Source organism: Microcebus murinus, chromosome 2 (genome assembly GCF_040939455.1).
Source record: "Microcebus murinus isolate Inina chromosome 2, M.murinus_Inina_mat1.0, whole genome shotgun sequence".
Lineage (NCBI taxonomy): Eukaryota > Metazoa > Chordata > Mammalia > Primates > Cheirogaleidae > Microcebus > Microcebus murinus.
The window spans coordinates 117,663,445-117,687,095 of record NC_134105.1 but is presented as its reverse complement, the minus strand read 5'-3'; the positions used below and the strand labels follow the sequence as shown (position 1 = coordinate 117,687,095).

Here is a 23,651-nt window from a genome sequence, read left to right as displayed (position 1 = left end):
AAAAAAAAAAAAAAAAAAGAAAGAGATTAGAACTCACTCTGTCTGCCATGTGAGGATACAATAAGAAATGGTCATCTGTAAATCAGGAAGAGGGCCCTCATCAGACATTAAATCTACCAGTGCCTAGATCTTGACTTCCAAGCCTCTAAATCTGTGAGAAATAAATATTTACATGTAAGCCATCCAGTCTATGGTATTCTCTTATAACAGCCTGAACTAGATGATATTATTGGGATTTTCATGGAGATAGCAGTGAATCTGTAGATTGCTTTGGGAAGTATAGATATTTTTTGTTTATTTTTTTTAGTGCCACAAAAATGGATGGGAAAAGAAAAAAATCAGTTAGTTTGTTTAACCAAAGTTTTGGCAACATGTAGAAATTGTTTCAATGACTTGACTGAATTAACATAATATTCTCTATTGGCACAAGCATTTTAATAGAAAGAATATTTCTCAGCTAAACTTTGCTTTTCCACTGGGTTCATAATCTTTACTTTCTTCTCTTATACAAATAATAAGCATTCAGATATGACAGACATGTGTTTTAGGAATGCATCAAGGAGAATGGGTCTTTTTCTTCCTTATGTATCATGGGTATTAATTTTTTGTTGTATTTACACATTGAAGATATTGTTCCCTAATATGTTATTTTTCTGTTCATTTTGTCTAGTGTGTCCTTTGTAGAACATAATTCCTTCATCTCATTATAAGCAACTTCATTAATTGTTCTTCTTACTTTTGCATTATGGTTTGTACTTCTGAGGTTTTATTTAAAAGGTTTTTCTCATCTCTGTATTTTATATTATTGTTATGGTTTCACTTTTCACGTTCAGTTCTTTAATCCATTCGGAGTACAACTTTGTGTGTGGTAAGTATCCAGTTTTAGTTTTTTCTGTATAGAAAGTACGGTTGTCCAAGGTTGTAAAGAATCTGCCTGATGTGTAATATTCTTGTATTATATATTGTTCCCCAAATGCTACACATAAATCTGTGCCTAAGCTCTCTCTTTAAAATTGATACAACATACTTTTACACATTTATGGGACACATGTGAGTATTTGTTACATGTGTACAATGTGTAATGACCAAGTCAGGGTATTTGGGTAATCCGTCACCTTGAGAATTTATCATTTCTGTGTTGGCAATATTTCAAATCCTCTCATCTACCTACTTTGAAATATATAATACATTGTTGATAACTGTAGTCACTTTACTTTGCTATTGAATATCGGGGCTTATTTCTTCTATGTAACTGTATGTTTGTACCCACTAATCAATCTCTCTTCATCCCCTCCTCCCACCCACACACCCTTCTCACCCTCTGGTGTCTATCATTTTATTCTTTATTTTCATGAGATCGAGTTTTTTAGCTCCCACATATGAACAGGAACATGTGGTATGTGGCATTCTGCACCTGGATTATTTCACTTTAACATATTGACTTCCCGTTTCATCCATGCTGCTGCAAATGACATGATTTGGTTCTTTTTTATGGATGAATAGTATTCTATTTTGTATATATACCACATTTTCTTTATGCATTTGTCTGTTGAAGGGCGCTGTTGATTCCATGTCTTTGTTATTGTGAATAGTGCTGTGATAAACATGCTAGTGCAAGTATTCCTTTGATGTGCAGACTTCTTTTCCTTTGAATAAATACCCAATAGTGAAATTTCTTGATCACATGATAGTTCTATTTTTAGTTTTTTGAGAAATCTCCATGCTGTTTTCCATAGTGGACAGCCACAACATTTACATTCCCACAACAATATATAAGAGTTCTCCTTTTTCTTTTTTACTTTTTATTTTGTCTTTATTTTTTTATTTCAGAATATTACAGGGATACAAATACTTTGATTACATATATTGCCTTTGCACTATCAGAGCTACTAGAGTGCCCAACCCCCAGACATTTTCTCTACATGTTTGTCAGCATCTGTTTTATTTTTTTGTCTTTTTAAAATAATATCCATTTCAACTGGGATAAAATATCTCGTTGTGGTTTTGACTTTCATTTCCCTGACGTTAGTGATGTTGAGTATTTTTTCATATACCTGTTGGTCATTTGTATGTCTTCTTTTGGGAAATGTCTATTCATGTCCTTCGCCTACTTTTTAATTTATTTGCTTTTTTATTGTTGATTTTTTTTGAGTTTCTTGTATATTATGGGTATTAGTTCCTTGTTAGATGAATAGTTTGCAAATATTTTCTCCTGTTCAACTGGTTGTCTCTTTGCTCTGTTGATTGTTTCCTTTGCTGTGCAGAAGTTAGTTTAATATAGTCCTGTTTGTTTTTATTATAGTTGTCTGTGCTTTTGAAGTCTTAGCCATGATTGATGTCTTGAAGTATTTTCCACATTTTTTTCTACTACATGGACTTACAGACTCTCTATTCTGTTCCATTGTTCTAAGTGCCTGTTTTTATAACATTACAATTCTGTTTGGTTACTATATAGTCTTGCAACATATTTTGTTTCAAGAGGTAGTGTGATGCCTCCAGGTTATTTTTTTCCCTTAGGATTGCTTTGGATATTTTGGCTCTCTTTTTTCTATACAAATTTTAGATTGTTTTTTCTAATTTTGTGAAAAATGACGTTGGTATTTTGTTAGGGATTGCATTGAATCTGCAGATTATTTTGAGTAGTATGGTCATTTTAACAATATTAATTCTTCTTATTCATGAACATAGGATATCTTTCCATTTGTTTGTGTCTCTTCAATTTCCCTCATCAGTATTTTGTAGTTTTTCTTGTGGAGATATTATACCTCCTTGGTAAAATTTATTCCTAGGTATTTTATTTTAGTAGCTATTGTAAATGAGATTGCTTTCTAGATTTCTTTCTCAGCTAGCTCATTATTGGTGTGTATAGAAATGCTACTGATTTTTGTATGTTGATTTTGTATCCTACAACTTTAATGAATTTATTTACAAAGTCTAGGAGTTTCTTTGGTGAATTCTTTAGTTTTTACTAGGTATAAGATCATATCATCAGTAAAGAGAAACAATTTGACTTTCTCTTTTCCGATTGGATCCTTTTTTATTTCTTTCCGTTGCTTGACTTCTCTGGCTAGGACTTCCAGTACTTTGCTGAATAGGAGTGGTGAAAGTGGTCATTCTTTTCTTGTTCAGTGTACACAAATCAATAAACACAATATATCACATCAACATAATGAAGGACAAAAACCATATGATCATCTCAATAAATGCAAAAAGGCATTTGATAAATTTCAACATCCCTTTATGATAAAAACTCTCAACAACAAAGAACAGAAGGAACATACTTCAACATAATAAAGGACATATATGATAAACCCACAGACGACATCATACTGAATGGGGACAAACTAAAAGTCTTTCCTCATAGGTCCCAGAGCAACTTACACTGGCAGTGGTGTTAGTGTGTCCTGGGCGGGGGGTAATTTTGGGGGCTTTAGGTGGCTTGCTCAGAAACTAGTAGCTGGAGCAGAGGGCTTGTGGTGCCCAAGGTCCTTGGGTTCTCAGGTCCTTGGGTAGGACTTCAGAAGGAGGAGGTAGCAGTAGTGGTGGTGGAGCCAGCCACTAGGACCCAAGTAGTCCATGTTGGTGTTACTGGAGCTGCAATAGATTGGGCAGGCTAGTCCCTGGTCCCCTAGCTTGTAACAGGGCAGTGGGTATTTTCCTAAGCCTGCTTAGGAGAGCTTAGTCTCCACTGTCCCCTCCCAGCTGGATGGTGGCTGTGGCCACATCACTTTGAATTAGGACTGAAGAAGGGGCCCAGCCCAGTGTTAAACTCTCAAAATATCACCTGCCGTGGGCTTGCAATCAAAGAAGGCAGAGCCCCCTTCAGACAAGCGGCGTAGGCAAGAAACTGTGTGGAGGGCAGTCTGCTCATGTCTCAGTCTCACAGGAGAACGTGGGCTCCCCATCCCCCCTCAGCTGGGTGACAGCTGCAGCTGCATCAGCCCGAACTCAGCCCATGGGTGGGGCGCTGCTCGACTTTAAACTCTCAAAACGGTGCCTTGGGCCTAAGACAGGGAGGGTGGGGCCCTTCTCGGCAGGCCTCTCTGGCGGGCAGCTGTGTGGAGGGCAGTCCACTTGAGGCGTGGTCCCACGGCAGCTGGCTGCGGGATGGTGGGCACCATCCCAGATGTGTGCTGGAAAGCCTGGCTTTCCTGCTCCTCCCCAGCCAGGCAGGGGCTGTAGCCACATCAGCCCCAATTCAGCCCAGGGGTGGAGTGCAGCCCAGTGTCAAACTCTTAAAATGATGCCCAGGACATGTGTCTGGAAAGGCTGGAGCCTCACCCAGGCAAGCAGTGTGCTCCACAAGAGACTGTGGAAAACACTGTCTACCCATGTTTCAGTCTGAGCAGTAGCCCACAGCAGGGGGGTGGGGACCTTCCCAGGGGTGCGTGGGCGTGCCTAGGCTCCTCTAGTGCTCTTTGGGGCTGCACAGTGGCTGCAGTGCACCCACAGTTCCCTGGCTTCTCAAAATGGCACCTGGCTTAAGTTGTTCTAGGCTTGGATGCCTGTGGGAGTCTGCATGGGTTCCCTACCTGGAGCACCATCTCCGTGCAGTCTCTCAGCAGCTCCCCCTGTTAGGCCTGAGACCCTTGTGGTTCGGTGGGTTCTCTAGTAGCCAAGTCATGAACGTTTGTCTTGGAGCTTGGAGACCTGGGGGCTTCTTTCATACTGCTGTTTCCCCCTGTCTAGGAGCTTCTCTGCTCTTAGCCAGGCCCTGGCTGGGCAAGTTGCCTTGAACCCTTTTGTTACCCACTGCTTCCCTTAGCTTCCCTGGTGAATCCTAGCATTCTCTCCTAGATGATTTGTTTGAAATGTGAGAATCTGCTCATAATTCTGCTTCCTCTCTCTGGAGGAGGCACATACTGCCTGTATCTAGTTGGTCATCTTGATCCACTTCCATATTATTTGAGACAAAACCTTGGCTTAGGAAAAGCAAGTGACTCGTTCAAGGTCACAGAGGTAGTAAGTGGCAGAGCCCATGCTCCTAAGCACAGTCTCTCCACTGTCCCTCCACTGGGCTTGATTCTTTAAGCATCACTGCACAGTGGGACATCTCGAAAGATCTATAAGAAAGTAGTCTATAAGAAAATAGTCAACTTTATTTAAGATTGGTCCAGCAGGGGGTGATGTTTATATCTATTAAAAAGAATTTCAGGCCCAGTGCGGTGGCTCACACCTGTAATCCTAGCACTCTGGAAGGCTGCGGCGGGCGGATTGCTCAAGGTCAGGAGTTCGAAACCAGCCTGAGCAAGAGCGAGACTCCATCTCTACTATAAATAGAAATAAATTAATTGGCCAACTAATATATAGAAAAAATTAGCCGGGCATGGTGGCGCATGCCTGTAGTCCCAGCCACTCAGGAGGGTGAGGCAGAAGGATCGCTTGAGCCCAGGAGTTTGAGGTTGCTGTGAGCTAGGCTGATGCCACAGCACTCACTCTAGCCTGGACAACAAAGTGAGACTCTGTCTCAAAAAAAAAAGAATTTCAGTTTGAGTTCAGGAGTTCGAAACCAACCTAAGCAAGAGCGAGACCCGTCTCTACTATAAATAGAAAGAAATTAATTGGCCAACTAATATACATTGAAAAAATTAGCCGGGCATGGTGGTGCATGCCTGTAGTCCCACCTACTCTGGAGGGTGAGGCAGAAGGATCGCTTGAGCCCAGGAGATTGAGGTTGCTGTGAGCTACACTGATGCCACGGCACTCACTCTTGCCTGGGCAACAAAGTGAGACTCTGTCTCCAAAAAAAAAAAAAAAAAAAGAATTTCAGAAAATATAAAATTTCCTTTGGCAGTAAATGCCTCAGAAGCTCTTCTGATTTAAAAGGTTTATAAGAAACAGAGTTAGCAACACTGAAGTGTTTTGTATGTTTCTTCCTTTGCTAGATTTCTGGGAACTAACTAAATTAGTTCTCTTTCTTTTTCTGAATGGGAAAAGTGATAGTGTTTCTCAGTATGGTGTTTGGAATAATTTCTAGACTAGAAATGAGAAACCTTTCTTTCTATTGAGTCTGTTCTATACTATGGCCACAGGCCTAGCACAGTCATAGTCATAAAAAAAGAGGGAGGGATAAACAGGGGAAAAGATGCATGTGGAGATTCAGACCCATGGATTCAAAAACATATAGGTGTATGTAAAGGGAAAGATATGAAATTCCAGACAACAGTGGGAGAGATATAATGCATCAACAGAGACAGGCAGAGAGACGAATCCTCACACACTCATAGGGAGAGTGAGAAAGGGAGAGGGACTTACATATACTTTCAAGGAGTAACATTCTTTTTTTTTTTCTTTTGAGACAGAGTCTCACTCTGTTGCCTGGGCTAGAGTGCTGTGGCGTCAGCCTAGCTCACAGCAACCTCAAACTCCTGGGCCCAAGCAGTCTTCCTGCCTCAGCCTCCTGAGTAGCTGGGACTACAGGCATGCGCCACCATGCCTGGCTAATTTTTTCTATATATGTTTTTAGTTGGCCAATTAATTTCTTTCTATTTTTAGTAGAGATGGGGTCTTGCTCTTGCTCAGGCTGGTTTCGAACTCCTGACCTTGAGCCATCCTCCGGCCTAGACCTCCCAGAGTGCTAGGATTATAGGCGTGAACCACAGCGCCTGGCTAAGGAGTAAAATTATTGTAATATGACTCTCATGATATCACCACTCAGACTTACAAAGTCATTTGAACATTGGAAACGATAGGCTTAAATGGTACAGAGCCCTGGATGTATGTTCTGGAGACTCATATTCTGACTCAGCCACTTAGTACCTCTGTTACCTTGGACAAATCAATTGACGTGTCCTTGTCTGAGTTTTATTATGCGTTAAATTGTGTAGTACAATTGCCTTACCAAACACACAATTATTACTGTGAGGATGAAATGAGATAATGGTTGACACTTTATTAGTTTTAAAGTAGTGTAAAATGTGCAGCATTACAACTATTGTTATAGTCTTTAGGTGTGTCACACCTCTATGTAATATGTGTTATGTGTTGCTGAAATAAGTAGAGACAGAGCTTGCTACAGCAAAAGATTCAGCCACCATAACTAATATTTGGCATAGATTCAAAGGTGTGCAGGGTGTTTTTTTTTTAAATAATAAAAAAAAGGAGGGCTGTAGGTGTACTTTCATTGGTGGTTGTTGGCATAGGGAAGGTGGAGATAGGTTAACTAGAAGTTAGACATCATGTGGGACTGGTTTGGGGAGCTTATTTGGCTTTCTGTGGTTGGTTCTGAGTTGGAAGCAGGAGCAAAAATTAGAGAAGCTGGTACTCATTGACCAAGTCCTGACTAGTGTGAGCTCACTGCTGCAGAGTTGTGGGTCAGAGTTCTATTGCTGTAGGTGATCTGGCCATTGTCCATTTGTATATTTAGTCTCCCAGTACAGCCGGTGGCATTAGGTTCAGGTGCCAGCTTGTGTCCTCTTGGTTTGACATGGGGCCCTGGTGAATTTGCCTTGCCCTGTCTCACACTGGGCACCAAACTTCTCCCCAGCCAGCTTCATGAGGAATGCTAAAATGTCAATTCTGCTTCAATGGAGAGAAAATAATTTTCAGGAGTAACTGAGATTGTAGTTGGTAGGGAAATTTTTCATCATGAATCGCTATGCTAAGAAGTGGAATAGATTGGAGAAAAGGTAAGAAATGGGATGATACTGAGGAGTTAGCAGACCAAACTGGAGAAGTGATCTGTTTCTGTACTTATCTACAGAGCTTACTCTTTCCTGACTCCACAGTTTTTGCACCCTCTCTCTCCATCCAAACTGTGGACGTCTTCATGAGGTGAGGTTTGCCATCTAAGTCCATCCGTGAGGTGAAGCGAAAGCAAAATCTTTCCTGGCTGTGAGTCACATCTTCATCAGATGTAACTGTGAGACAGCCTGGGTCTAGTCTGGTCAAAAATTGCTTTTGATATAATATTTGTGTTTGTTCCTTTTTCCTCCCCCCGCCCCCTTTCTTTCTATTAAAGACCTTTTGGCTGTGATGTTTTTCTAATGAATTCCAATCGAATTTGGTTGGTTCTGGTTGACTCTTTAAGAGAAGGCAGCTCTACCTGCCTATCAGAGCAGTGGTGTAAAGGAGTATCTGAGAAGGCTGCCTTTTTCCTGTGCTATAGGTCAGCTGTAAGAGCCTGTAGAGGTGGTTGTTTTATGTGGAGTAGATCTCATGTGGATCTTTGATATGCCAGCTGGAGCACCTGTTTTCTCACAGAGAGTGTTCTGGGGGAATGAACAGTCTCAGGCAGGTACATTCCTTTGGCAACTCTCAGATGAACTCATTGAACCCCCCCTCTCCTTTTATGGATTTATTCATAGACTCCTCATCCTCATCTCTATTTCCCCAACCCTTAAAAAGAGAACAAAAGACCACTTGAAACAATCAATTTCTAGGTTTCTTTTTTTTTCTCTTTCTTTTTTAATCAGTCAATACTATAAAAGCACCATTCTAGTACAACCCAATCTTTTATAAAGTGGAGGGTTTTAGTTGATATCTATGAAAATAGTTTATATGGAAAATAATTATGACTGCTCAGAGTGCCGTCAAGAACAGCTTTCTTCTTAAAATGGACCTGGAACCTTCCAACGGCCTTCAAATGCACAGAAATCTGAGTTGTCATCCCCTAGCATTAGACGTAAGTGGAGCTGGGAGAGGCTTAGGGTACAGTGGTGGGTAGCCGTAGAGGCAGCCAGGGAAGGGAGAGGGCGGCCCTCACTACTCAGATGTGGTTTATAACTGTGAAGGCCTTCTTGCTGTAACAGAGGAATCAGAGCATTGTAAATTTACTCTGTGCATCTGCCATTTAGGAAATCTTTTTCCTATAGAAAAATCAGGAAAACAGCTATAAGCAAAGCCAGAAAGCTAAAGAGTTTAAGTAAACTCTCAAAGGGAGATGGGGATTCTTGTACAATTCGAGATTTGGTGACCTTCAGTGTTCGGTCCCACTGGGTCATGATGGCATTTCTGGCTCCTTCCCATTTTCCTGGACCAGTCAAGCGGAACTGGTACGGTGAGCAGGGCCCGAAGAAGACAGTCAGAGCAAGGCGTGGATCCGTCAGGAGCAGAGAGAACAGGTTGGGTTTTGCATTGATATAGGTCAGGAGTTCATCTATGTAGGGGATATAATCGGTTTGCAAAGCTTTGCAGTAGCACAAGCCAAACCTTTATAAAAAGAAGATTGGGAGAAAAGAGGAAGACAAAAAAATAAAATAATGATAACCTTTGAACAAGTAAAAGTGCCCCCCCCCAAAAAAAACAAATGCTGCTGCAAAATTTGGAATGGTTCCTGTATTCTCCCCTTTACACCCATAGCTATCTGATGGTCTCATTCTATTTCTGAAATAGAAGATGAGCCTTTTCAAAAGATACTTTATACATATGGCTTTCAGTGGGTGCTCTGAATACTCATAGCTAGAATTTCTTTAGTTCTTTTGTGAATTGGTTAGCATTTTCTAGAGGAAAACATATTTTACAATTTCTAAATCTTTCAAAAATTAAATAGATTTTAATGTAAAAAATAATGTAAAAAGCCGCAAAAATCCATAGGGTGGAATTCCCTGTAATGCTGGTCTGAGGCCCTAAAATAATTGGCTGACCTATGTGATAAGAAGATATTACACCATGTAGTGTTAATAGTTCTAATTAGTTATCTATTATACTGGAGTTTCACAATGGAGATCAAATCACATTCCAGGTTGAGGATAAAGAAGAGACGTCTAAAATGCTTTCATTGTTTTGGAATTTGGTACTTTGACAAGAACAGATCAACACCTGGAAGTTTGGGAATGTATATGAATGGGAGAAGCGATAACAATTTCCTTAAATGCAGCGATTTTAAAACGTTTTTCATGCCACAGAATCTCTTTTTAAAGTGAAAATTTATATCAGAGCCCAAAACAGATAAAACAGTAAGGTGGATAAAATTGGAAATGTTTTGGTTGGATGGAGAGTGACAGTAGAGGGCCAGGACTCCTTGCCTTCGCTGGCCTCTGCCCTGGCTCTTGAGTGGCAGCCACAAAACACAGCGCAAGTGGAAGCCCCTCCTCTAGAGGAGTGGTCAACAACCTGACTCCGAAAAAAGGCTGGATGGTAAATGTCTTACTTAGGCTTTGGGGGCCACATTACTGTGTCAATTACTCAACTTTGCTGTTGTCATCCGAAGTGGCCATTGATATTATGTAAACGAATGGGCATGGTTGTGTTCTAATAAAGTTTTATTTATGGCCAATGTGATTTAAATTTCATATAATTTTCACATACCACAAAATCTTCTTTTCCTTCTTCTTTTTTCCCCAACCATTTAAAAATGAAAAGCAAAAGCAGCAATTTTAATAAATGCAATAGAGCTGATAAAGACTTGCTGAATCAATGAATGAGCAGACACTTCTAGTGTCACAGTGGATAAGCGCAATTGTTTGCCTGCTGATTATGCATGAGGTATGGAATAATGTGCATGGTAGGTGAAGGTTAGCTACACAGTACTTGGTTTGGAATCCAGACTCCAGGTGTTGCTAGACAGCCATGGTCTGTCTGAAGTGTTGACTCTGGGGACATTGAAACTTTTCAATTTTCCTTTCCCTCCTCTCTTCTTAAACAGGCTGTCCTAGTATCTTTCCTCTAAGTTTCCGACGCTTCTTTTTCCTCTAATGTAACTCTCACCTCTCTGCTATAGTTTTTACCAATTTCATAAAGCATTAGTAGTTAACTTACCAACTGGGCTTGTTTTCTTTCCTTGCATTAACTTCCTCTATCATGACACTTGGTGGTGGCAACTTATTCACACCTGTAAGACAAAAAAAAAAGTGCAATTTAACTTTAGGTCTAGCTGTTTACTTATGGATAAAGATGCTTTCCTGCTCTTCTTTCATTTCTAGTAACCAGCCACTCATCTATTCTCTTGCCAAAAATGTTGGCAGCCTGAGCTGACTGGTGTGGTATGTTCCTGGTAATAGCGCCATCAGCTGGAAGGATAAGCATTGGATGTCTCAGGAGTTATTTGATATGACAGAACCTTCCATTGGCTTTGCCTGAATTTTGTCACTCACTTGCTTGAATTTTAAAATTTTAATTGAACCAGTTTGATTCAGTCAACTGACAGAAGTGTCGACTGTTATTTTGTCTTAGTCAAAATAACAGGTAGCTGGGTGCAGTGGTATGCACCTGTTGTCCCAGCTACTCTGCAGACTGAGGTGGGAGGATGGCTTGAAGCCAGGAGTTCGAGGCTGCAGTGAGCCATGATCATGCCCGTGAATAGTCACTGCATTCCAGCCGGGGTGACATAATGAGACCCTGTCTTTAAAAATAAAGAAAAAGAAAGAATAGAAAAGAGAAGAGAAAAAACGGAAAGAAAAGAAAAAGAAATAACAGGTAGACATAGATACAACTTATATTTTTTGATCCCTGCTTTATCATTTATGATGGTGATGGTACAAATCATTATGATAGTATAATTCAGTGAACAATAGAATAGATCCTGCTTTTGTTTTATTTATTTATTTTTTGAATTTTAAATATTTAATTTTACAAACTTAAAAAACTTTTTTTTCTTTCTCTTTTTAGTAGAGACAGGTTCTCACTCTTGCTCAGGCTGGTCTCGAACTCTTGAACTTGAGCCATCCTCCCGCTTTTGCCTCCCAGAGTGTTAGGATTACAGGCGTGAGCCGCTGCGCCCAGCCTGGACCCTGCTTTCAAAAGATTCTTCTTTCAATAGGAGCTGGGTAACAGTCTAAAATCTAAACTCGCATGGCACACCCAAACCTCATGCCTTGCTGTTTCTCATACGCTTACCTTTCAGGACTCGAACAGCCCATCGAGCTTGTGTTTCTCCTGTGGGTATCATGGAGCCCAAGGGTTTGATGAGGCCAATAACAGCCAGGGTTGGCTTTTGCAGATGTGCAGGGAAGATATACTTGTACAGTGATGCCTGGCCATCCTCAACTTTCACTACAGACTCATCAAGGAAGGGGAAAGCGAAGGTGTATCCAGTGGCGAAGACGATGATATCAATGGGCTCTTCCTTTGGGGTGTTGTTAAAAATGACGGAGTTTTCCTTTACTTCCTTTATGCTTGGCCGGATGAGCACTTTCCCAGTGATTATGCGGCCTGGGAGCTCATCGTTTAGCACAAACTCCTTCAGCTGAGTCCTAAAGAAAAACACCAACAAGGAAGGATCTACTAGTGAACGGTGCAGCCAGCCCTCCCTCCTCCTCATCTTCCCTGCATCTTGGGGCTGTCCCCTTGGTCGGACAAGAATTGTCAGACTTGGTAGAAGTTACCTCTGTGGAAGGAGATGCAGGAATGTCCAAGAAGGATTACACAATAGGCTTACCATTCTCTAGAGTTTGGAAGCCTGGGGAGGAAGCCAGAGATTCCTCTCACTTTTGTTTTTCTTGCTGATTTTCAGCATTCAGCTGTCACTGTCATTCTAGCGAGAGCCGAATACTGAAGGACTACAAGAGAAACCAGGTACTTCTCTATCTGATGAGAACTACTGGATGCTCTCTCTGGTAGTCTCTTCCTAGGAAGCACTTGTGTAAGGAAAACATGCATGTGTTTAGAGGAACAAGGGAAGAATCATCTTTTTCTGGCTGTACCTTGGGAATCACAAGACAAACAATTTGTGAGTTGATTTTGTATAAGGTGAGCCATTTTGGGGAATGCACAGAAAGAGACTATGTGGTAAAACAGGATTGGCACTCGAGTAGGAGGTAGTAAGAGTGGCTTCTTACCCAAATGTTCATACTTAATAGAGCTTGGGCGAGTCTTGTAGTTCTTATAGGCTTTCTCCTATTCACCTATAATATGGGGATACTAGCACTTTCCACCCTTAGTTCACTGGGTAGGGTGAAGAGCACATGAAATAGTATATATGAAAAGAACTTGGGAAATGGTCAATGAGTAAGCCTAAGAGAGAAGGGATTATAATTTCTCAGGTTTCTTCCATATGTTCTAATATTTATGGGATTAAACCAAATTCTTTATAGCCCCATGAGCCACCATTCAGGCTAGATAAAGGTTATGGTAGCAAAACCTCTACTGGAAAGAGTCACAACCCCTGAGGAGCCTGGACATAGGAGATAAAAGAGGGCAGATAAGGAATAAGGAAGGAAGAAAGGGAGACAATAAAGAGAGGGAAGAGGGAAGAGGAAAGCAGAAGTGTGTGTGGTGGAGGGGGCTGCATGCCATCAGTGGTGGCCTGGGTGCCACCTGACCCATATTCGTCCAGAATGAATCCTGGAGGGAGACCAGACAGGATCTCCGGGTTGTGGTGTCAGCTGATAATGGATTTTCATTGTATAAACTTAATGAATGAGGAAATAAAACTTTTGGCTCTTGTTAATGGGATAAGTCACAGGTTGTAAGTGAAAGGACAGACTGAAACCAAGGTCCTGTTGACAAGGGCAAGAAGGCATTGCCATTAGAGAGGCAACTGTAGAGAAGCAACTTGTGAAGGGCACCTATAGGATTCAATTTTCCCCACACGATGAACCAAGGCAGGTGTGTTGCTTTTGTCAACAGATTCACAGACAAATCACTCTCTTTTGATTGCTGCAGCTGAGGCTCTACTCACTTGCCAAAGTCACAGAGCTCACTTACTACTCAGTGGGTTTAGGAAAATGACTAAATTTTGGTAAGCCTCAGTTTCCCCACAATAGAAGGATGATTATAATACTACTTACCTTAAAGGACTGTCAACAAGGTGAAATACATAATCTACTTATCGAGAATTTAAGAAGAGTTAGCTATTATTATCAAATAATTTTTTTTTTTTTTTAGGGGGTCTCACTCTGTCTCCTAGGCTGGAGTGTAGTGGTGCAATAGCGCACTGTCATCCTGAACTCCCGCACTCAAGTGATCCTATTGTGTCAGCCTCTCGAGTATTTAGGACTACAGGTGTGTGCAGTGGTGCCTGGCTAATAAAAAATATATGTATATTTTTAGACATAGAGTCTTGGTGTGTTGCCCAGGCTAGTCTTAGCCTCAAGTGATCCTCCCACCTCAGCCTCCCAAAGCTCTGGGATTACAGCTTGAGCCACTGTAACCGGCCTTTATCAAGTAACTTATATCACATTGGGTCACGTTGCTATGTTATTGCCTGGTTTGTATAGGCCACTGGAAAGATTGAGGCTCCTTCCCGCTAATAGCCCTAGACAGATATGTCATATTTACCTGTCTTTTGGTATTAAGCCGTAATTTGCGTGACTGAACCTGCTGTCCATCTTTCTTGCCATCAGCCAAGTCACAACTGGAGTTGGGAGGGAATTCCTGAGCAGGTTCTGAAATCGTGTCGTGACCACCATGTCCCACGGGTACCCTGAGTCAAAGACTCTGCTGACCACCCAGGCCCCTCCGGTGGTGCTGAGGAACACCTGGAAGCAACCAGAGAGACCCCTCAGTTTGACGTGTTGAGCAGGGCTGGTCCTGCCAGAGATTTGAGAAGTGCTATGAATTGAAAGACCCTGAAAAGTTGGCCGCTCTCAAAATATATCCCTGAAGTATAGAACTTCTAGCTTCTATTTTAAGGTGATTTTTTTGAGATAATGATTGGAGTACCTAGAATGTTAAAGTGCCTTGGGACATATTACCGAACACTTATTAGCTGCCAGGCTTGAGATACCATACCACCACCACACCCCAACACATGTTTTCTAATTGAAGAAATTTCCAAATGATTGCAGAAATAGAAATAATAATATGTTACCCACATGTGGTAGTCACAGTGGATGGGCCTGTGTTAATATTTGTTTCAAGACCTTCTTTCTCTTCTTTCAGGATAACACCACCAAATTGCTAAGTTTCTTCAAATCAATTAATAAAACTATCAATCAATGAATCAATCATCAAGTCCTTTTTTGTTTTTGTTTTTTTTTTTTTGAGACAGAGTCTCACTCTGCTGCCCAGGCTAGAGTGAGTGCCGTGGCATCAGCCTAGCTCACAGCAACCTCAAACTCCTGGGCTCAAGCAATCCTCCTGCCTCAGCCTCCTGAGTAGCTGGGACTACAGGCATGTGCCACCATGCCCGGCTAATTTTTTCTATATATATATTCTTAGTTGTCCAGATAATTTCTTTCTATATTTTTTTAGTAGAGATGGGGTCTTGCTCTTGCTCAGGCTGTTCTAGAACTCCTGAGCTCAAACGATCCACCTGCCGTGGCCTCCCAGAGTGCTAGGATTGCAGGCATGAGCTACTGCGCTGCCCATCAAGTCCTTTTTGAAAAGTCCCAGAAGGCAATATAAAGTCACATACTCCCAATCTTTTTTCTTCACAACGATTTTTCACTCTTGCAATTATTGGTGTAATTATTTATACTTATTTATTTGGCATTTGTTTTTCCCGAAACAATATGCTCCAAGACACTGGGGATCTTGTTTTTGTTGTTGTTGTGTTTGCCAATATATCTCTAGTGCCTGGCACAACATTTAGCACGTTAGAAGCCAACAACTAATATATATTAGTTAGCTGAGTGGTTCTATGAGTTTACAGCATAGTTGGAAAGAAAATGTATACTATAAAAGGTAATTAGCAATACTAAGAATTAAAAAGTGCCAGTTGAGGGCTGCAACTTATAATAGTACATGCATTCTGAATGGGGAGAGATCACTTGTGTTGGGATGAGATATCTGGGAATGTAAAGGCAGATTGTAACGGAAGGGAAAGGGCTCTGTGGAGGGGAGGAGGCTGGTGTGAGTAAAGGAGAAACATAACACAGGAGCTGGAAAGAGCCACAGGGTAGACCTGCTTGGCTGTAGCTGATGACCATGCAGGAAACAGCACAGTTAAAGTTAAAATGGTAGATGTGGACAAGATTATGGAAAACTCTATCATGCAGAGCTACTATATCTGCTATGTATTTTTTTTCAGATAATGAGAGTTATTAGAAGTTTTTCAATATGAGGGTGTCATAATGAGAGCAGCCTTGTCTGCGGACTTGTTTGTTGGTGGCTGGGGTCTGGTCGGCTTGCGAGTGGGAGCATGGGCTGTAGGTAGCGGTGCAGGGGTGCAGGGCAGAGTTCGGAGCATGGGCTTTGGCTTAAAGAAACTAGGGCTTAAGGACTGGCTCTAGTATCTGCTAGTGGTATGACTTCCGGCAGCTTCCTTAACTGCTCTAAGCCCTGGCTTCCTCATCTGCAGTCAGGGATACTAATAGTACCTACTTCAATGGCTTGTTCTGATGATTGGTTGAAGTGACGCAGTAAAAAGCATTTAGTGCAGTGCTTGCCACAGAGCGATCCCAATAAATATTAACAATTCCTACAGTTGTTATTAGGAGAACAATGCAATCGCCTCACTGTGTGGACCTGATGAGGGTGGTGCCAATCAAGAAGGCAAGGAAGGGACAAATGGGGGCATGTAGCCAGGAAAAACTGCCAGGATTTTCTGACCTATGGCACTGAGTAAAGAAGAGACGTGTCCTGTAGTTCTTGCTGGATGGCTGGGAAAATGACAAAAAGAAATCGGAGGAGTTGGTTTTGCAGGAAAGATGACAAATGGAATTCATAGTAAAATTTATGAAAATTTGACAAAAAATAAATAGCAATCTGTTGTGTGTGTGTGTTAAATATTTTTGCTCCTTAATATTTATCATGGTGTCAAACACTGTTTGATCGAGGCATGCATCTTAAGATAAAGCTCTTTAAGCAACATCAAGAATGGTACCTTTTTTGCCAGGTGGCTGGCCTCCACTGCAATGTCTGTGCCGGAGTTTCCCATTCCAACCACAAGGACTCTCTTGTCCTTAAATATATCTGGATGCTTATATTGCCGGCTATGAAAGTACTGTCCTTTAAAGGCATTTATACCTATAGGAAAAATGCAAGAAGTGAAACAGAATTTACAGGATAACTGAATGAAACATAAATAGTTTTCAGTCGATAACATCCTTTTGACTGATGGTTTAGGTTGTTTTTACTAGTATACTCAAGTTTTGAGGAAATCTAAATTATGAACACATAACTTTATAAAACATTAGTGGATGGCCAGGCATGATGGCTCACACTTGTAATCCCAACTCTTTGAAATAATCCCAGCACTTTGAGAGGCTGAGGTGGGAGGATAACTTGAGGCCAGGAGTTTGAGAACAGCCTGGGAAACATAGCGAGACTCCTGTCTCTACAAAAAATAAAAACATTATTATTTTTAATGGGCATTATTTGTTATGGACATGGTGGTGTGCTTCTGTAGTCCCAGCTACTTGGGAGGCTGAGCTGAGGTGGGAGGAGCGCTTGAGCTCAAGAGTTCAAGGTTGGGCCGGGCGCTGTGGCTCACACCTGTAATCCTAGCACTCTGGGAGGCCGAGGCGGGCGGATTGCTCAAGGTCAGGAGTTCAAAACCAGCCTGAGCAACAGCGAGACCCCGTCTCTACTATAAATAGAAAGAAATTAATTGGCCAACTGATATATATATATAAAAAATTAGCCGGGCATGGTGGCGCATGCCTGTAGTCCCAGCTACCCGGGAGGCTGAGGCAGAAGGATCACTCGAGCCCAGGAGTTTGAGGTTGCTGTGAGCTAGGCTGACGCCACGGCACTCACTCTAGCCTGGGCAACAAAGCGAGACTCTGTCTCAAAAAAAAAAAAAAAAAAAAAAGAGTTCAAGGTTATAATGAGTTATGATTACACCACTGCACTCCAGTCTGGGTGACAGAATGAGACCCTATCTCTTAAAAAAAAAAAAAAAAAAGGTATTAGCTGGCATTTATTTATTTATTTAATGGGGGTAATTACTTAATCTCACTAGATAGGCCTCTAGTATTACTTATTAGATGATTAACAACTAAGCTAAAATATTGTGGCATCAAGACATATTAAGCAAAAGTATAAGGAGTCATGATTGCTTTAATGGTTGTTAATGGGACAATAAGAATCTATTTACTATATATTTGATTTAGATAAGCTTTTCACAAGCAAGGAGCAAGAACAAAGACATTTAAGGGAACTGTGAGTTAGTGTCTCTATTCAGCAAACATTTTTGGACATCTGCTATGTGCCCAGCACTGTGCTAAATGATGTGGGGGAAATAAGGTAAATGAGATGCAGTCCCTATTCACAAAGATTCGTGTGAGTGCGGGAAGTTCATTGATAGTGCACCTTGGTGACTGTCGGTAACTCAGGCCAAGTTTGCTGAGTTGGCCACAGTTGGCTCAGAGAAAAAGGGATTGCGTTAGTTACACTAAGATTCAATAATTTGATAGGATATCTGAGGCAGTGATGCCAACTACTGTTGAAACATCAAGTGTGAACGGAGAGTATTTGGAAATACCCTCAAGGCCACGTTATACATTCAGAAGTAATAAGTGCTAATCAAAGAACTTTTTTTTGTTTTTCTAGAAAAAGTGATAAGACCTCTATAGATTCTGAGGGGAGAAATATGTATACTTGTGGGAAGTGGCCTTACCAAGGCCTGGTGGCTCTTCGGCTCACTTTGACTCAATAGAAATCTAACACGAATCCTAGTTAAAACCTAACCACAGTACAGAGCATTTAGAATTTAGCAAGGATGCAACCAAGTTCAAATATTAACTCAGGCAAGAAACCCAATATGGATCAGAGAACTACTGAGAAGGGAGAACTGGAAAACCCTAAGGAGAATAATAAAATTATCTCTGGATCTCATATTATTTTAGAATCTCTCAGGACTAGGCTGTTTTGAGTCACAAATTGACAAAAATGAAGCTCTATGGCTGAGTCTCCTATCAGACTAATACTTTCCCCTCTTATAGGAGGACAGAGTAAGAACTTACGTTAGGTGAATGTGGCTGTGTTAGTAAACACCAGAATGTATATACCTGAATGAATAAATGTAACCATCTTGGGAAATTATAATTTATTCTAACTGTGATACCTATTATTTTTTCTAAGACTTTTTGGAATACCTCTTTTGGAATTGCTTCTAGAGCTTGTGATACACATTTTAATATCTTTAGTGAATTTTTGACAGTTAACAACCCTCTCAAGAAGTATATATAGACTAAGCATGTTTTGAAGAGAGGGAGGGAGATGGTGGGGTTAAGAGAACTCCTTTTCAAGTTTAAAATCACAGGACTTTAGAGCTCAAAGTCTCCTTAACAATCATTTATCCAGGGACTTTAAATTGGTAGTGGCTGGTAAGATGGATTTTTAAGAAAGACTACAAGTCTTGTAGAGCTCTTTTTGCTTGATTTGTGATATATACTGTTGGGAAAAGTGATCCAAGTTCCTCAGTTTATGGGTGAAAAAACAGAGGCTTAGAAAGGTTAAGTGGGAGACCCAAGATTATAAGCCAGGTAGTTGTACAGCCTAGAATTCCTCCTTCATGGGTCTCAAGCTCATCTATTCAGATTGAGAACATTGGCTCAGTTGCTTTCAGGGTATGCTTTATCTTAATACGATACAACTTGCGTCACTTTTGGGTGAAGATCCAGGCAGATCCTATATTCCTATGGTTACAGGAGTTGTGTGAGTTTCCTGCAAAATGAGCATTACTATCATTCCAGGTGATGCACTGAACTGCGTAAACTCTATTCACTCCTGCAATACAGGCTACCTATTGTCTTATCCACTTGGATCACTCTAGGCCATATCTAGATGATTTGGAAAATGTTTCTGAAAGTTTTAACTCATTGGATGCTTACTACAGATAAAGTAAACAAAACTATTACATACATTTTCTATTCCCTTGAATTGAAACCCAGTTAAAATCTGGCGTAAACTACCGTGATTCGTGGTTGCAAAAGCCAGATAAAGAAACTTAAACCCAAAGATGTCTTAACTTGTCTCCTGAAACTAATCTCTCTGTTGACTATTAATCCAGTGCCATAAACCTTTTATCTAGCTAATTGCTATGGCTCATATAAAATGAGCAAACACACAAAAAAATCAAATTACATTTTCCTTTTTCTACAGATTGCCTTTGGGGCCTCTAAACTCAACTTTGACAATGTGCAGCTGCAGCTGAGGCCAGGAACTTGTCCAAGCACCCTGTCTTTGAAGACTTTCTGAGTGTGACCAGTCACTTATGGAGGGACATTGAATCTCAGTGAAGCATAAAACTGCTTATTAAGTTATCCATTTTGCTCTTCTACACTCGTAAGTTGTTTGGAACAAATGAAAGCCAAAAACTGGCCAGAAAGTGCTGGTTAGAAAAAACTCCTGTTACCTCACATCTTTAACTATGTAATGGAATTCATTCCCAGACCAATCAAGTATCAGGGTGGCTCCCATGAAGCAACTCAAGGGCAGGTGCAGAAAATGCTGTACCTGGAAAGGAATCCAGCGGCAAATAAGGGTTGGTAAGAAAACCGGTGCAGACCATGACAGCGTCGAAGATGGCTGATTCGTGCTTCCCTTCGCACAGAGTGACCACCTCCCATTGGCCAGAGACAGGAAAATCTGGGCATTTTGTTATGCTGCAGACTTTGGTCTAGAGAAAAGAATCACGGATATGATTAGCAGTTGTCAAGCTTCCATTAAGGGCTTGCTTGTTGATGTACCAGTTGGCATTTCAAAAGTTCTATAGAGCACAGACTAAACATAATGAATAAGCATGATCCTAGAATCCTAATCAGGCTATTAGACTATCATGATTTCATGGATGGGAGTATGTAAGCTTGGCGGGGTATCTAAGAGAAGTAGTGGCTTCCAAAGATTTTAAGTGATTTGCTCCACTTCTCACAGCAAGTGATAAAACTAGGATTATAACCTAGGTTTCTGAAGTCTTTTTCATTATCCTTTCTGTTATAAAGCCTGATTTCTCATCGTCTCTCTTTAACAATAGTTCCTTTTAATAGAGATGTGAGTATTACATAATTGAAAACATGAATTTGGCCCCACATATCTTAGTTTATAAAAGATCTTACAAAATGTTGCTGAAGTTCTCCTAGATCTACAGAACTATTGAAAAGTGCTAACCTTATGGCCTGAATTTTTTGGAAGTAGTCCAGATTTCTAATAGTCTATTTTTTGTTCTCATTGAGTATATATCCATAAGTACTATCTTTTTGATTCAGGAAATATATGTACAAATAATCTAATACAAATAAAATTTAAAAGCAGTACTATCTTTTTGATTCAGGAAATATATGTACAAATAATCTAATACAAATAAAATTTAAAAGCATAAATTATTCACTGACCAAGAGGCTTTGCTGCCTTTCTTTTCAAAGTTTTTAAAGAAGACAGCCTTCTCAAGTCCCTTCTAATGGGTTCACTGTTTGGTTTATAATATTCAAAGTGCTTATTGGGTTTCTACATTTGTATTAGCAACTCTGTCTTTCTAAAAATAAATTTTCAGTTAACTTAAACCTTTCAAAAGAAAATTTATTTGTAAGCATAAAATAATAAATGTTCATCACTGAAAATTTGGAATGCATAGAGAAGAATGATAAACAAAACCACACAAATATCAACCACAGATCACCTCTCAGAGACAGCTGCTTGTATATACTTTAAAAAATTTCTAAAAATTGTTTTTAAATGGTCTTGGGCAGCATGCAGAAAAAAATGTTGTAGATTCAGGAATTCTGATACACTTTATACAAAAATTTTTGTGGGTTATATTCATTCACTTAGTAGTACTTTATTTTTACTACATCTCTTGCAAAATAAGGAAGTGGGATAAAATACTCCTTGACCATGGAGTGTTTTAAGAAAACTTTTAAAACTGTGAATATGAATGTTATTCTTATTTGCCACTTGTTTTGGTCAATGACTCCATTTATGTTGTTTTTTTGTGTGTCATTCCCTAGGAATTCCTCACATCCTCATCTCTGATAGGGGAGGGAGATAGGAGAAGGGAAATACATGGATTTCTATGTGTTTCTTGGAAAAAGAGCCCCTCCCCCCAAAAAAAGAAAAAAGAAAGAAGAGAAAGAAAATATATTCCTTTGTTGCTGTCCTTCTGTCTTTCTCCTGTCTCCAACCTCTGAAATGGGAAGGAAAGAGGGCCTAGGAGAAGAACAATATTCAAAGATTTTTCTATTCCCAAAAATATCTAGAAAAGATTCCTTTTAATAGTGAAGTTCTCTTGTGTATGGAACATTGCACATGCCCATTCCTAAAAATGTGTAGTCAAGAAGAGAGTACCCAAGGAGCTGGTAGGAGTGGTCAGTGTTCATGTGTGTAGGCATTTGGTGCAAGCTGAAAATGTGGTTTGACATTTTTTAGGTCCCTTAGGATACTTGGATGTAAATATGACAAACTAATATTTTATACATGTGAACCTTTACACAAAGTAACCACCCCCACCTTCAGATTTACTTGGGGTGGAGGGTGAACATAACAGGAAAAGAAATCTAGGCAGGTGTCATTAATCTTGTCAGTTCAAAATCTTGTCTACGGAGCCCAGGGCTGGGCTATAGAGAAGTAACAGAAAAGAGGGAAGAAAACACTGTCTGACTACTAACTGAGGTTTCATGTCTTACCTTGAATTGAATGCATTTCAGAAGGTTGAACCGGTTTGCATACATTTTGAGATATTCAAGAAATTGAGAATTTGGCACATAGTTTGGATAATCTTCTGGGAATGGAAAGTCTGAGTAACAGGACATCTCCTTGGAGCTGTTGGAAACCACAGACTTGTAGAGACTGGCTCTGCCTTCTTCAACATGTTCCTGTACAAACAATTCCCACACATGAACATTCACTGCATGTTAAAAAATTAACCTGGGATGAACTCACCTGTCCAGATTCACACACTATCACTACAAAGTAAAGGAGAATATGGAAATAGAAGGGAGGCAGGAAGTAGTATTTGGATGATGGACAATGGCTAGGTACTTTGGTTTCATGAGGTATTCTTGAAATTATTGTGGAAAAGAGGGGCTCAGATTATGAATGATCTTGTATCCAAAGTTAAGGAATTTGGGTTTTATAGGAAGGTTAAGGCAGTCTACTGAATGTTTTAAACATGGAAGTGATTCACATTAAACTTTGGAAAGATAATTTTGGTTCTACAAAGAAATGAATTAGAGGGGGCTGGAAAAAAAGGAAGGAGGTGAGTTAAGAACCTGAAACATGAATCCACTTGATTGCTAATGAGGGCCTAAGCAGAGGCAAGGACAGTCAGAACCCAGGGAGGTGGGATTTGTGAGAAGGCAGTAAGGTAGTAAGTAGTATAGAAGTTATACTAATTTGCAGTCCCACCAACAGTGCATAAGCGTTCCCTTCTGTCTGCATCCACACCATAGGACTGCGAGATCAATTAGATTTAGGGATTATGAGAAGAAACAAGACAAAGGTTTCAGATTGGACTACTGTGTGCATGGCTTAACACTAAACAATTTCCCGCCCCCAGTTTCTACTCAATTAACCAGCAAGCATCAACATCTCATAAGACTACCACAAGGTTGGATAATAAGCAGCTTTAGTAATGTCTTTAATATACATTGCCTCTGTCTTTTGTGTGGTATTATGGAGAATTAGTCTCCTGATTTCAAGGGGAAAGTCTTGAAAAATCTTGGAAAGTCTTGATAGTACTTTAATATTATTTACCATCTTGGATATGTATAGTTCATTTTTCCTATAAATAAAAATTATTTCATTTATGTAAACAAGTGGAAACATGAACATAAACCTCACAGATGAAGTGGGCTTACCCTCTTTACCCAAAGGATTAGAACCTAGATCTGCATAAAATATACAGCAATCATAGAGAATAAAATTATAAGCATATCTCTGTGGTTTACTGT

The 23,651-nt window shown here is 40.3% G+C and overlaps 1 protein-coding gene across 2 annotated transcripts in view; it reads right to left on the bottom strand.

Moving 5' to 3' along the window:
* Positions 1-8,382: 8,382 nt before the first annotated feature.
* The window catches only part of FMO1 (flavin containing dimethylaniline monoxygenase 1), a 42,473-nt gene continuing 27,204 nt past the window's right edge, over positions 8,383-23,651 (bottom strand). For both annotated transcript variants that reach the window (XM_012765156.3, XM_012765155.3), the window contains 7 exons: positions 22,386-22,574; positions 20,224-20,386; positions 16,646-16,788; positions 14,158-14,357; positions 11,776-12,131; positions 10,699-10,771; positions 8,383-9,150 (listed from right to left, as the gene is read on the bottom strand). In XM_012765156.3, coding sequence (XP_012620610.1) covers positions 8,808-9,150; positions 10,699-10,771; positions 11,776-12,131; positions 14,158-14,357; positions 16,646-16,788; positions 20,224-20,386; positions 22,386-22,574 — 1,467 coding nt within the window. In that variant the 3' untranslated portion in view covers positions 8,383-8,807. The remainder of the gene's footprint in view (positions 9,151-10,698; positions 10,772-11,775; positions 12,132-14,157; positions 14,358-16,645; positions 16,789-20,223; positions 20,387-22,385; positions 22,575-23,651) is intronic.